Genomic DNA, 15,382 nt, shown 5'->3' with positions numbered 1-15,382 from the left:
GTTTTGTTCACGTGCACATAAAATGAGTCAACCAAATAATGTAATGTGTAATGGCACGTTTGACACGCAGGCATCTTTCAGATGCCTTGTAGCTTTATTCTTTTCTTCCAAAGTTCGTAAAATATTTTTATAGAGACGAGCCGTGTTTGTTCTCCTCTCTCTAACAAAAGCAACGCAAGCACCTTTGTTTACATCGCTTCAAATGCAACGTAACACTGAAAACCAATGACGCAAACTCACTCCCGACAGAATATTAATAATATTGCACTTAATCTTGAACACCACCTGTCACTCACAGCTGCATAAGGAACTCTTTTCATTCAAGCACACATCATAGTTCACCCCTTTACATAAATACGAGTAAGAAAGTCACTTAAAAAAAACAATTGGTGGGAAGTTGGGCTTTAAAAGGTAGTACTCTACACTTGTACAAAGAAGTGCTCTCAAGCAAAAAAAAAAAAGTCACCCGCCTAATGCTCATCCTCGTTTTCCTGGCCTGACCCTTCAGAGCGGTCGCCTTCGAGACGATCTGGAAACAGTTCAGAGATTTGGCAATTTGAAAGTAATACGTTGACAAGAGCAAGTGCGAAAGGTGTACCTGATCGGATATGATTGAGGGATGCCAGCATTCGCAGCATGAAGGAGGCAGGCACTGTGATTGTGTTCCTCGTCTCCTCCAGCATCAGCTCGTTTCGCGTTATCACCTGCCAGACGGAGACGGTATAGGGGGGGGGGGGGGGAATGGCATGCATATATAAAAAGTGAAGAGTGGTGGATTGTATACGAAGAATTGGCATCTCTGGAGTAGCTGTTAACCCACTGTGTTTAAGCAACCAATGCTTTTTACATACACATTTATGAAAAGCCACTTTTAAGTGACAGCCAGAGTCCAAACCAAGAACCTCTAAACTGTGAGGCATATATGCTAACGCCAACAAAAAAAAAAAAGAAGCGCCCAAGTCTTGGTTGTCGTACCTCATCAGCAAGAACCCTGTTGAAAGACGGAGATCGCTCCAACGGAGACCAGATCTTGATGTCATAGTCAATGCCGGACGAGGCCAGAACTGGCCGGGAACAGGGAAACAATGAGTTTGGTGGAGTGATAGAGAAAGGTCAGGTGGAGCGGGTTTTGGACTGACTTGGGTCGTAGGGGTGCGGCTGCAGGCAGTTGACCACGTGGTTGTCGGCCTCCAGCAGCATGAGGTGCTCAGCCGTGTGCCGATCCCAGATGAAGATGTGGCCGCAGTCGGAGCCGCTCATCACAAAGTTGTTCCCCCAGAAGCAGGACTCCTTTATCTGGCACGAGAAAAGCAAACCGTATCTAACTGTAGTACATGACTGGTTTAGGGATTAGAATGAATTCAAAAAATAAATGCAGGGGGGTCTCATGAAAAAAAAACAAAGTTAGGAACTTCCAAAAAGCAGAAGTACTTTGCAGAAAGCAGTCGGATGAGTACCATAGTGCGAGAGTTGCGGTGGCCTTTGTACACCATTTTGACTGAGGGCCTCCTGATGTTTTGCGTCTCGCTCTCCTCCATTTCCCTTCGCTCTTTCCTCCTGCGAAACAGCTCCTGGATGCGAGCTGCAGCTGAACGTCTGAAACACGAGGACACCGTGTGACTCAACGTGCACGGTTGTAACCTCATGCTTTCGATTTAGGCTGGCACGAGCTTGTGACAGGCAAAAAAAAAAAAAAGAAGAGCAGCCACTACAACTCAAGCACACAATATCAGTATAGTATCACAATATCCGCATCTTCCTCAGGGTGGGACAAAAAAAAAATTGTAGTGCGTCATATTGCGACATGTCTTATTACACGTGTTATGTTCTGTGTAGGCTTTTGGGTTTATCTTCTGGCTTAAGGGAAGTTGGACTTTTTTGAAGCCACTATGATGAAACCAAGACCTAACATAACTAAAATATGACCACCTTACAAATAGCCAGCCAAGCAAATAAGACACTTCGCTGGAATGAGCAAATAAAAAATAACTGAATCATTCTAATGATTCAATTGATGAAGCCCAACAATATGCTGCTAGAATGCAACAAAAATGTAAATTTATCAAACCCTAAAATTTACAGGACATTTTAAGTGGATTCAACATCATTTAAGGACAATGAAGGGTCAAATTTGTGAAACTCAATGTTCTGTATAATCCCTGATTAATAAAACAAGAATTTTATTTTGACAAGTATTGAATAACATAGCTTGTATTTGTGATTAATTGATTTGTATTTAGTTTGATTGTTTTAATTGGACCATGATGGCGGTTTTCTTCTCATTGCTATCTGAAATGCATCTGTGACTGTCTTTTAGAAAGTCAGAGCAGCTTCTGGGTACTGACTATGTACCAGTATGATACACTTCTGAAATCATCAAATTTGCTCAATATAGGTTTAATGTTATTATTAATAAACAATTCTATTAATTCATCTGAAGACACTGACAATGATTTCTCACAAGAATTAGGAAACAGATACAGTGCATCGAACGGAGTACAACAACACTTTACATACATAAAAATATTTTCGAAATGACTTCTACAAAATTCCTAGAAAATCACAAAGTTCCATCGCTGATGAGTCTTGCTCCGTGCATCACACACTCGGTGGCATCAGTACCCACATGCACGACAGTTAGTTCTGTGTGTACATTAGTTGCCCTCATGACACACACTGTTACCTGATCATTCTATCTCCTACTGCAGATCCTCTGGAATTTGCTCTAGATGTGCAGTATGACAATCAATGATAAAACTTGACATGCGAGAAGGCAAATATTGAGTTCATGAGAGTCGACCCATTTAACGTACCTCTGGCCTTGTCCTCGATACCTGGTTGACGGGATGAGGATGGGGTCGTCGTCACTGTCGTCAGAGTCCTGGTGCCCCCTTGCGGGCTGGCCCTGGCCTTCAGTCACCGTCGGAACCACATCCGACCCCTCACCCCCCGTGGGTTCCTGTCTCCGGCAGTCCCCAGAAGTTTCCTCCGGAGCGTCTGCCGGACTCCTATCCTTTGACGAGCCTTCCGGTGGGCCATTGGCGGTCAACTTGTTGTGAGTACTAGAGCAGGAGGGGTCGCTTGAAGGCTCTGTTGTGGCCGAGGCCTGACTCTGCTGCGCTGAAGAGTCAAATGTTGGGGGGGGGAAAGATTCATACACTTAAGTTAATAAATTCATCACTGTTAAATTTAAAATGAAAGTCAATAAAACAAATACATCTTTGACTGATTGGCATTTTTGCCATTTATCAAACAAGAAGAGAAAGATTCACCTGGATGACGCGAGAAACGTTACCGTCTCTCAAACCAAGTGCTTGTTAAGTCGCTTCAACAAAAAAATACGCACAACTTCTGGTGTGTTTCAAAGTAAAGCTCCGGTTCGCTTCTGAACTATAAATAACTGCTTTTCTTTACATAGGAAACATTTCTTAGCACAACATATACATTCAATAAATCAGTTTTAAGTACACTTACCTTTCTAACATCAAGAAATCAATTCTGAGGGCAGAACAACGATACTGCAAATTCGGTACCTCAAAGGACTTAATTAAAATCATTATGCCCCAAGTTTGAGAACCAATCATTGTGGTATTAGAAGCATTGACAGCTCAAGAGAATTACAAAAGCACATTTTTTTGGTGTGTTTTGAGCTTAGTGTTGAACTTTCTACTGGACAAAATTAGGTAAAGTTACGTTGTTGTTTTTTCTAGTGTAGGGTTTTGACTTGATAGAGATTTGTGTTTTTTTCAGTGCGCATATCTTCTTACTCATTTCTTAAATAAGAACACAAATGCCTTAACAGCTTTTGATTATAAAAATATATAACTCACGTGGCTCCAGCACAGGATTCTCTGTGGATACACTCTGCCGGCTCTGCACTGTCTCAAATGCCTTTGGACCGCCGCTGCCTGGAGAGCTGGATGTGCTACGACTCCTGAAGAAGTAGAATCGTTTCACAACATTTTCCTCATCGTTGGGTTGTTTGTATGCAAACTAAAGTACAGTTGCAAAAGTCTTTGATGGGCTCACCATTCATCAGTGAAGTCCAGTTTGATGGTGCTGGCGGTGGTTCCCTCGGAGCTGTAGTGCAGGCTGAGCACCGGTTCCGCCGCAGTGGACCGGCTGGCGTTGGAGGTGGAGGGAGGGTTGCAGACGGGTGGCAGTGAAGCATCGTCAGACTGCGAAAAAGATACGCCTCCTGTGGGGCAAGAGCGCACACATACACAACAGCAGCAATGGTTCAAAAATGTTGTTTTTGTTATTAATATACATCTTCTTATAAACCTCTGAAATTCTATTTATTCTCATGCCACAACGTGAACAAGAGCAAGTGGTTTCAAGACGCACCGTGCTGTTCATCTAGAGTCATGGATCCCAGTTGCTTGTTTACAACCGATGAAGGGGAATCTGCAAAATATAAATAAATAAGAGAAATAGAAAATAAAGGCAACTACCATATGTAGGCCAAACATTGCTGCACAGACACAATGCACAGAAATAGAATGCAAGTGACAGACATATGAGGTACCCCCCCCCCCACAAAAAAAATAGCTCTATTAGAAATTCGGTGTTACACAACACCAACAAATCTAACTTCTGGCTAGAGCAAGAACATGAATACATTATCTTTACTTAGAGATTGGCAATGCAGTAAATCTTCTTTTGCCTTCCCTTACACGTGATGCCAAACATGCGGTGAGCACAACAGAAATCACACAAAGTTAATTTATTGGCGAAGGAACTCAAACAGTTCTAAAAGACATTAAACTGCCAGTAAAGCAGACGGCTGACTGTGTACATGCCGGAACAGGGTTCGGACTGCAAGTAAAACCGCAAGAATAAAAACTCTTGAATCTTGAAGAAGGATCTGGAGTGATGCAACATGGTGGAGAACAACAGCTTTTTAAAAATAAAAAAAATAAAAAGTTAGAGTATTGTCTTATAGTCCGGAAAATACGGTATTTTGGATACCACACCACAAGATAGCACTGACCACATGTCCTGTCATAACGACTACATCTACATGTATGAAGACAATATTAGTCATCCTTGTTATGACTCTGATACAGCAATTTGGATATAATACAATATTAGAGACATATTGTAAATGGTGTATGTATATCCCATCATAGTCGGAAGTTTCACTCTCTCTTCTCCCGTCCTGCTATTGTGAATGAATGAAAGTGATATCCACATAAGAGAGGCTCGTGGCATGTTAATAAAATAAGCACATGGTGGTATTTCTGTGAATGGAGGAGAGATCACAAAGGGATTAGTGGTCATTGTGGAGCCTAACTAGATCTACACAAGCATGTCAAGGGGAAAACCGCAGGGTGGGGGGGGGGTAGGGGTTATCTCAGGCAAAAAAAAGAAAAGAAAAAAAAGACAAGAAGCGGGTTTGGGTGAGGGTAACCTGTGTGGGGTTGAGTCTCAGGAACAGCAGTGGCTTCCAGTCTTTCCGGAGGGGCAGAAGAAGAAGAGGAGGAGGAGGCAGAAGAAGGGGCCGCTCGGCGCCCCTGTCCTGGGGGGTCGGCCAGGCGAAGTAACCTCTGCAAACGTCTACACACTAAACTTATGGGCAGCCGATGAGGGCCGTACTCTGATAGAGAGGCGAAGGGAGAAAGGGTGGAGATTTTATGGAGGAGGGACAACGAAAAATGGAGGACATGTTGCTGAAGGTAGGGTGTCCCCCGCCTACTGCCCGATGACTGCTGAGATAGGCTCCAGCACGCCCGCGACCCCCGCGGGGACAAGCGATATAGAAAATGGATGGAATTTCACACACTATGTGGCACCCCAAATACACAAATATGAAGAATAAAAAAGTAACTCTTCAATAATACGTCACCATTTAAAATCTACCTAACAGGTTGACACTTACCGGAGAGGGCAGTTTCTGACGCGGCCGTTCCTGGAGTAGGAGTCTGTCTCCGCAATGACGATGCTGATCTCTCGACTGATGATGTGCTGGAAGACGGTGTTGCAGTAGCAGCTGAGGATAACGCAGGTGCAGAAGAAGAGGCAGGCGAGGACGCCGCCGCCGCAGCAGGACTGCTTTGCAAGGCCAGGGCGTCAGCTGCTGCTGACCTCTCGAGGGAGCTGATCTCCTGGCTGGCGGCACTTACAGTGGCGACGGGAATATTGGGACGAATGGTCGTTCCTAGAAGCAAGATGATTTGATCAAATATATATTACACACAGTAAACAAATCTTCCTGTAAAACAGGTTTATGGAGAAACAAAATGTTCCACCTCGGGGTCGCGACTGAGGGCGAGTTCCTCTACTGCTCTGAGCCTCACTGGCTTCCTCGAACCAGCGTGACAACATATCCGACATCCTCTGCATTAAGGACACGTTGGGGCTCTGTTCCCCTGGAAGGGAAAAATAAAAAGTAACAACGTTTCTGTATCATGACAAGAACGATTAATAAAATAAAGGACGTGAGAAATTGATGAAAGAGGTTTGGATATATATATATATATAACACTAAACACGGCATGAGGTGGACAATCTAATTCAAACAAGATCCAGCAAATGACTGCCATTACTTAGACAACCACAAATGCATGGTTATTGGTTATCACCTATTAGGCATCCTCCAGCTGTTTATGAGAATACATGTCAAGTTGCCCAAAATAGTCAGCTTTCAAAAGAAGCTTAAATATTGTCATCTCCAGCTCAGCCATGGACCTTACAACAAATGTGACCTATTCACAAGAAAATCTCTGTAGATCTGACAAAGGGACGACTAAATCCAATATATGATCCAGGTTCCCTCAATAAGCTACTATGGAATACTGTGCGCACTTGATAATATGGAAATGTTGTCAAATGAACACTTCTCTCACAATATCCAACAATAGTGATGTTAGATGCCTTTTTTAATATTTGACCTACTTTCTGTACATTGTGTAGAGTGGAGTACGTTTGTATGGCCATATTATGTCTTTTTGGCAAATTAACCAAGAGATATATTTGCAGGAGTCATGGTGTTGGCAATCAAGGGCGATATACTTACCATCTCTCTCCCTCTCACTCTCAGGACGAGCTCGGGGTCCAGTATCTGACCAGTCACCTCGCAAACGAAGGCGCTTAACTGGCGGCTGCCTAAGCTGTGGAAACACACACGCAGGCAGGCACACACACACACACACACACACACTGGAAGATTAGCAGCTTGTCAATCAAAGCGTGTTCAAAAATAGATGCACTGCCAAAGCCAAACAATGCACATCTCAGTCAGTCTGCCCCTCTCTCACAGAGCACCATGTTGCCTTTACTTTCCGTGAGCCCTCATCCCCTCCACCCTCTCCCATGCCTGTCCCTATCTTTGAAAGGGCCAGAAATGGAAGACTGAGGTCTTCCAGGTATCAACACTTAAATGAGGAAGTCAGGGACTGAGATGGTAAGAAGTGGAGTGACCTGCTCATTCAGTCAGAGAAAGTTGAGCTACAGGTCACGCACGCACATAAACAGTTTAACATAACATCCACTTGAAGTATTTGAGGTGAGTGGGAACACAGTGTGCGTGGGTTGCTCTATTTGGAAAGGAATGTTGGGTTGCATCTCGCCACAGCTGACCTCACGAGGCATTGAATCACTGGCACCGTGATGGAAAGTCGATGTGATGTTGCTTTCCCGACTTCAGCTAGAGTATCAAATGCCACCTGTGGTCAAAGACCCTGTGATTTCCAAGATTTGTTCCTCTGTTGTCCTTACCTCCTCCCTCCTCTCCTCCGAGGGGCCCTTCAACTCTCGGGCCTGATCGTCTTTGGGGTCAAACAGGTAGATGTAGTCTGATGAATAGCTGACCAGCACCTCTTGGCCGTCCTCGCTGTAGCATAGCGACGTCACCCGACACGATTTGTTGGACAGATGAGCCGGCACGAACCTCACGCACATGCCCGTTGTCCCCCGGCCCATGTAGTTACCTAGGAAAGGACTCGAGCAATAAACAAAAGGCAGCGTGCCATTATTTTTGCTGCAACTGCAGTTCGTACTGACCTGTGGCCCTGGTTCCCAGCATACGTCTGTCATAGATGCGCACAGAACTGTCTGAACAGCCCACCGCCAGGTAGTAGGGCATCAGCGGCGAGATCGATATAGACGTAGCCGCTCTTCGGCAATTGATCAGGATGTCCTGTCAAACACCAAAGCGGGAATTTCTGTTGTCATTGCAATGCATCCATCAGACAGGTTGGCCATGATCTGAATGATGCTTTTCATTTGAAAGCAGTGTGGGTCGGGTTCTCACTATATTTGGTAACTTGGGCTGTAAGTAAGAATTATGATCTTTTTGATAGCTATTGAAATTAATGAGAATAATGGAGTGTAAATCGTAGTCTCTAACGACCAGGAAGCTATTTGTGATCACCGTACATCTTTGCAATCCTCTTTCGTGCAGCTGGTTTTCGTGCGGAGATCAAACCATCGCACCGTGCCATCCTCCCCGCACGACAAGAAGGTGTAGGGGTCGTTTGGTACTGTCATAATCTGGCGACACAGCCAACGACCAAGTTAGACAGAGAACATTGTCACAGAGGGATTTCTGAAGCGTTTTTGTTGACCTCATAGGCGGTGCCGTAATGGCAAGTAAACTGACACTGTCTGTTGAACTCTGCACTCTTTTCTGTGCGGGTGTAGTAGAGGATTCCATCCCCAGAGCAGGAGATGATCTCCTGGTCGTTGGTGTGGGGCATGAACTTTGCGCTGAAGATATTGGCCCGGTGGCCGGACCGTATTGACTTTTTCACCTGAGGAAGTCAAAAAGAAACAAGTGGCCACTAAAAAGGGGGAACTGGTTTTATCTTGGGCTGCAACTAAGGATTACTTTAATAACAATTCATGAGGTCATTGTTTTGGCCATCAATCAATGATTTGGTTTTAAAAATCAACTTGGCTTGAGTTTCATCCCTTTATCAAATACTTAAACATTTGTAAAATTCATTCCAACTGACAGTGCAGGAAACGCACATGCGGCACTTTTTCAACTCAAAGTTCGAAATGGGAATCTTGAAAAACAAGATCCGTGAAGCACATGAGAGTATCCCAAAAAAAAAAAAAAAAACTCAACATTACATCTACGTCATTCGCATCAAGACAGCGAGAAAGATTCACAGTTTTTACCTTTTCTACACAGATTATTTCAAAATCCTTTATTTCCTGACCCTTTTCTCTACAGACCTTTTTCTTGTACGGGTTGGTAATGGCCAGGAAGGTATCATCTGAACCGGACAGGATGTATTCTCCCGTCTCGTTCCACGATATCGTGTTGACCTGAAGGGAGTCAAAGAGTCAGCGCACAGTGACACAAGATAATAGTCGAGTCCACGTCAATTAATCAGAGACATCATTGCTATTTACTTCTCCGTTGTCAACTCACAATGCGAGCTCACACCTCCAAATAAAAGTCCACCCCCGACCGACACAGCCAGCCAATAACAAATCAGCCACATTCAGACTCAGTTCACGTAACATAACTGCATTTTCACAACAAAGTGGTTATTGATCGACCACCACTGTTTTGTTAGTTTGTCAGGTTTATGTGGTCCTGAAGTCAACGTCAACAAAGGAGGTACTCACACAGCCATCGTGGATATTGAGCGTTGCTTCTAGCTTCAGTCTCTGAACAAACTCTCTTCTACCTGCAGATAACAAAGGAAATATGTTTTGGGGCTTCTGCCAATTATAACAATATTACTATATAATTATAATATCATACAGACACACCATTGCACCTCTAATACTGTCATAAATAAAACTACCAATGACTTTAAAAGTTAAAGGGCAAAACTATTCAAAAAAATATGCGCTGAAATGAGAATTTGAATATGAAAAGTGCAAATACTTATTCACAGCCCTGTAAATTAACACAGTTGAGCCAATTTGGATGTGCACTTTATTTATTTTTTTTACTTCTTAATGCATTTCCAAGGTATCGGATCAAGGTGCACTTGGGTGTAAAGCAACATGATTGGGACATCCCTAATACAGTGGTTTACTTCACTTAACGTTTAAAAGGACAGCTAAAGGGCAAATAAACCCTCTGAAAATGTTAAAATGGGATTATTGATGAAATAAACAATTAATGGGAAATTTATTTTTTACTTAAATGCATCGAATCCTTCAACTTTACAATGAATTTAAATGCATATTAAAGCATTTTTTTATTGGAGAGATGCAAAAACAAAGATAGATGTGATGTTTTAAATGTATTTTTTGGAATAAATACTTTGACTATTTAAGTAAACAGCGGCTGATAAAGACGATATGGACCAAAACTGAGCCATTTGCTGTCTTGGGTTTAGTTCCCCCTTGAAGTTTATGTTGCTGACAACATTACCTGTATTATTGATTAAGATTTTCTGATGACAACTGTTAGAGGCTGGAAAAAAATTCACTTTACATTGTTTGTTATGTCAGGGTTTCAAGAAGTTCACAGATCTCCCCTAGATCTCCCCAAATCGCAGCAGCACACAACTTTATCCTCATGGCATTTAACAATGGCATTTTGTTTTCTTGCCCATTAGGTTAGGTGCAGACCATATCATTCTTACATAAATGCATTTTGAGCCAGAATCATATTTGACATATAGGTCGTTATGTGGGGAGAAAAATACGCGTGCGACTGGAACACAACCCACAAGTTGTCACCCTTCTCCTTTTCCAAGCTAAATATAAACTGGGAGTGCTGCCGCCGCTGCTGCTCTTGCAGTGTAACTGAACACAATGCGAGCTTCAAGTTAATCACTGTCAAGTTAAATACAGCAATGATAAAAACTCAGAGGCACCTGCTTCAGTACTCGGGTGGATACAGCTTGACGGCGGTGCCATCGGAAGGACCAATAACTCATAAATAATTCACTTCGTAAATCAAGAACCTCTTAAGTAAATTAATCTGACAATGACATGAGTGCAAGTATGAATCTATTAAGAAATTAAATGTCGGTGCTACAGTGTTATTACCGTCCTAAAAACAAATAGGGAGAGGAGCATAGGGGGGCAGGGGCTACAAACCACTACGTTCCAAACACGCTAGCGTTACTCTCCATGTTTCATTCTTACCCAAATAGTTCGTCCGAATGGTGTTCGGCTCGCTGTATCCGATGAGGCGTTTGTTTACATCCCATACCAGGTTGCCGCAGTAGGACATGGTGACCGAGTGTGGCTTTTAATAAACAACAACATTGAAATTTAAGCTAACCGCCTCGGGGATTTCTTTGGCCATCGGTCCCTGTCAATCGGGACGATGCTAACGTTAGCTGGTCGCGACAGTGCAGAGTTCCATGGCGGAGTGAGATGAGAGTTCCTTAATTACCGTCCAGGCAGTTCCTTCTTGCTAGTGGCCCGACAACCTCCCTTGCTCCTGAGCAAGTAACTGTGTGGCGGGTTAGCCCGCCGGCCTGCTTTATTTTGTGTAAGAGGCAGGCGAACGATCAGCTGTGCCCAAACAACGCGATAAACTGCGAGGTTTACCAGAGTGAGGGTGTGTTCGTTTTGGGAGTTGGTGAGACGCGCGGGAGAAGGGTGTTTTTGTTTTGTTTTGTTTTGTTTTGTTTTGTTTTGTTTTGTTTTGTTTTGTTTTGTTTTGTTTTGTTTTGTTTTGTTTTGTTTTGTTTTGTTTTGTTTTGTTTTGTTTTGTTTTGTTTTGTTTTGTTTTGTTTTGTTTTGTTTTGTTTTGTTTTGTTTTGTTTTGTTGTTTTGTTTTGTTTTGTTTTGTTTAAAATAAATATATAGTTGGATCTACTTCCCACAACACATGGCGCACAGCACGCAGGCGAACAAATATTTTGTTTTGTTTTGTTTAAAATAAATATATAGTTGGATCTACTTCCCACAACACATGGCGCACAGCACGCAGGCGAACAAATACACACCATTTTTTTTTCTAGTTCAACCTTTTATTCAAACACAAACACATTAAGTATAATAGCACCACGTACTACAAGCCGACAAAAACAAAATAAGACTTCCCCGATACTAGTTCAAGCTTTTATTCAAACACATTTGGTATAATAACACGACCGACTACAAGCCGACAAAAACAAAATAAGAAATCCCCAATTTAAAAAAAAAACCACAAAACAAACAAACCAAAGCGCACACACACAAAAAAAACCTAAAATGAAAAAAGTACAAACAAAATAAAAACACATTTAACTGCAACTCCATCTTATTCACAAAGAATATACAGCCAGAGCAAATATCTTACAGAGACAGCCTTTTAATAAATGAGGTCAGTTTTACAGCATTCTAAGTGTTTATAAGCTTTAACGAATTGGTATAGAATTTCAGATCGTTCTTCCAATGCAGAATGTTTTGTTTTGTTTTAACGAAGCAGCATTTGTGTATGTATTGGTTGGCCAACAAAATAATATTGTTAATAAAAAAAAAAGAAATCGAATTTACCATTATGAAAAAAGCCCTATACGCAAACCATTTGTGTAATGTATTACCTTGTACTTAATTCTGTCTTCATATCAAAGCAGATGACATGACCTTGAGTTACAGCCCCTCTTCACATTCAGTTCGGATATAGAATGCTACAATACAATGTTGCAAGTGCATGCCACATTTAGGATGTTTCGTACATCATTCAGTCTCTTCCCAAAAGGGCTCCTTTTCAAACCTATCTTGGACACAGACCCCAAGCCAAGTTGAGACATCAGACACTAGCTGGGCTCAGGGTTGAACCCCACACCTCACAACTGTGCTTCCAATACTTGTGACTGCATTTTTGTGCTTCTGTCCACCAAAGCTTTAGGTGTTCAGGGGTACCTAATGAAGTGTCCACTGAGGGTCTGCAAGAAGCAGCAAGAAACAACCAACCTGATACATTTTGTGCCTCTGAATAGTTACCGTATTTTCCGGACTATAAGGCGCACCGGACTATAAGGCGCACCTTCAATGAATGGCCCATTTTAAAACTGTGTCCTTATATAAGGCGCACCGGACTATAAGGCGCACCAACAATGCATCATGTCAGATTTTTAATCCAAATCAAATCATTCTCCATTTTATCTTTTTTATTTCAACTTCAGACACAACAAGTTACCTTATAATCACAAAATAATGATCCATAGTCTTTTTGATTCATGATTCATAGTCTTCAGCGGACCACTTATGATTGATTTCATGACACAATGGTTCGGGCCAGTTTAAATTTAGGAATTTGATCCCTATATAAGGCGCACCGGACTATAAGGCGCACTGTCGGCTTTTGAGAAAAATTTAGGTTTTTAGGTGCGCCTTATAGTCCAGAAAATACGGTAGTTTGTTACACTTTTTGTGCAGTGGAAAATATTCAAGTGAGAAAGCACATATCAGTGCCTCTGGGTGTGGCTTTTGCCTAATGTTCAACTGAATTACATCGAGAAGCATTCCGATTCTCCTTTTCCGTCCGATTCCATCGTGTTTTCAAGCTAAGCGAAGTGCTTGTGCCTTTACTTGTGTTGTGTAAGGTGACCGTTTTATGGCTTACTGGTTTTGTTACAAATTGACCTTCTCTGTGTCTGTACCTTCTAAACTTTGTCAGAATTTGTGAAATTACACACACACACACACACACACACATGCACACAAACAAACCACACTTTTCATCGGAATTGCCACACCGCTTTGTAGTTAAGATAACACATCCAACTCATCAAAAAGCAATTAAAGAGACATGCTTTAAAATTGCAGTCTGCACATTAGGTAAGAACAATCATATTCCATGGGCTAAGAGTGTAATGAATTGAATTGATTTTGTCTCTCCAACATTTACTTAAATCAGTGGTTCCTAACCTGGGTTCAGTCGAAACCTAGGGGTTCGGTGAGTCGGTCTCAGGGGTTCGGCAGAGCCTCCACTGCGGAGGTCCGAACACACCTGATTTATGGTGTAAATTCGTGATATTCGTGAGATTCGTCATATCTGAACTGGTCTCGCAAAGGCATATTTATTTGCAGGTATGTTATTGTGAGTTCTTTGAACAAGGTGATTATTATGCAAGGCTAATTTTGTGCATCAGTAAAACACATCTGTGTCTTGAATTTGAAAACAAATATTGTTAATTCGATAAATCAATTAAATAAATGTATTTTTCACTAAAGACGGGTTGGGTGAATGCGCATATGAAAGTGGTGGGGTTCGGTAACTCCAACAAGGGTAAGAGCCATTGCTTTAGGTGTTCGGGGGTACCCAATCAAGTGTCCACTGAGGGTCTGCGAGAAGTAGCAAGAAGGAACCAACCTGATACATTTTGTGCCTCTGAATAGTTTGTTGCACTTTTTGTGCAGTGGAAATTTTTCAAGTGAGAAAGCACATATCAGCTTGTGCCTTCACTTGTGTTGTGTAAGGTGACCGTTTTATGGCTTACTGGTTTTGTTACAAATGTACCTTCTCTGTGTCTGTACCTTCTAAACTTTGTCAAGATTTGTGAAATTACTTGAACACAACTTTGAACTCTTAAAAATGCAGGGTTCAAACAACCCTACTGGGGTTGAAAGGGTCAATTTGACGCGCACACACACACAAACCATACTTTTCACACCGCGTTGTAGTTAAGAGAACACATTAACGTCATCATAGTCATTCAAGGGACATATGACATCAGCTCACACGTAAATGAAGGAACATAAAGCTTCCTTACATGTAAGGACATAAAGGTTCTTTACACGTGTATGAAGAGACATAAAGCTTCTTTAATCATCAAGCTTTTTTTCGTAACGATTTTAGACTGTCCCGTAATTCTTTACAGGCATCTGTGACGTGTGGGCATCCGTTCTCTGGTGTGCTGAGAGCAGTCAACGTTGGAGATACTTGTAGGTGTTGCATCACTGTGCGTGTCCAGTTGAGTTGGATCACCAGTCCACAACCATGAAGATGTGGTCCCCCGCGAGCCTTGTCGTCATCCTGGGCATTTGTGAGACCTGTACAGGTGACTCACAATTCAACTGTTTTTTTGGGTGGAAATTACTTTTTTTTTTTTTTTTTTTGCTTCAGTATGCTTTCGGAATTTCACCGGCGACTACTAGAAATATAGTGAGCACCACATAGGTGCAATTTTGACTAGAATAGAGCACGGGGAGCGGCGGCCGAGTCCTCTGCTTGCCTTCAGCTTTTGCCTTTTGACTTCTTGGAGCCCATCAGTCATGTGCGATAACTTTGTTTGACGTGCTATTTGATATTTGAAATGTGTAACGTGGTGGGAAACAGTCCGTAGGATCATTATTGTTTTGTTGTTGTGTTGGTAGTAGAAATGACTGGGAAGAATACCAAACCTTGACATTTTTACATGACAATCCACTGGACTGACTATTTTTCTTGCATGTGCAGTGTAAGAGTTCATGTATGGTGGGTGTTGTGTTTTTTCTCATGTTCTTCCAGCGCTGTCTTCCTGTC

General features: G+C 42.2%; 1 protein-coding gene across 4 annotated transcripts; it reads right to left on the bottom strand.

Moving 5' to 3' along the window:
- Positions 1–41: 41 nt before the first annotated feature.
- Positions 42–11,465, bottom strand: dcaf6 (ddb1 and cul4 associated factor 6). 4 transcript variants are annotated; one of them, XM_061286542.1, is made up of 21 exons: positions 11,065–11,465; positions 9,583–9,644; positions 9,184–9,276; positions 8,568–8,753; positions 8,380–8,493; positions 8,005–8,140; positions 7,720–7,931; positions 7,019–7,112; positions 6,252–6,371; positions 5,882–6,160; positions 5,414–5,599; positions 4,348–4,407; positions 4,030–4,198; positions 3,831–3,934; positions 2,814–3,120; positions 2,684–2,725; positions 1,458–1,596; positions 1,140–1,296; positions 976–1,064; positions 599–704; positions 42–529 (listed from the first exon to the last, which is right to left on the bottom strand). In XM_061286542.1, the coding sequence occupies exons 1-21, from the start codon at positions 11,150–11,152 to the stop codon at positions 471–473; spliced, it is 2,802 nt and encodes a 933-aa protein (XP_061142526.1). In that variant the 5' UTR covers positions 11,153–11,465; the 3' UTR covers positions 42–470. The 4 variants fall into 4 exon arrangements, with proteins under 4 accessions (XP_061142526.1, XP_061142529.1, XP_061142527.1 ...); XM_061286545.1 differs by having other exon boundaries at positions 11,318–11,385; XM_061286543.1 differs by lacking the exon at positions 2,684–2,725.
- Between the last annotated feature and the right edge of the window lie 3,917 nt (positions 11,466–15,382).

This window comes from Syngnathus typhle, linkage group LG9 (assembly GCF_033458585.1).
Source record: "Syngnathus typhle isolate RoL2023-S1 ecotype Sweden linkage group LG9, RoL_Styp_1.0, whole genome shotgun sequence".
In the NCBI taxonomy this organism is placed as follows: domain Eukaryota; kingdom Metazoa; phylum Chordata; class Actinopteri; order Syngnathiformes; family Syngnathidae; genus Syngnathus; species Syngnathus typhle.
This window is presented reverse-complemented; position numbering and strand designations above follow the sequence as displayed.

Excerpts from the sequence above, each read along its gene's own strand:
- dcaf6 (XM_061286542.1), bottom strand. The coding sequence starts at position 11,152 with ATGTCCTACTGCGGCAACCTGGTATGGGATGTAAACAAACGCCTCATC. Across the intron at positions 9,645-11,064 it reads CATTCGGACGAACTATTTGG|GTAGAAGAGAGTTTGTTCAG; the intron begins GTAAGAATGAAA and ends TGTTATCTGCAG. Across the intron at positions 8,141-8,379 it reads CGAAAGAGGATTGCAAAGAT|GACATCCTGATCAATTGCCG; the intron begins GTACGGTGATCA and ends GGTGTTTGACAG.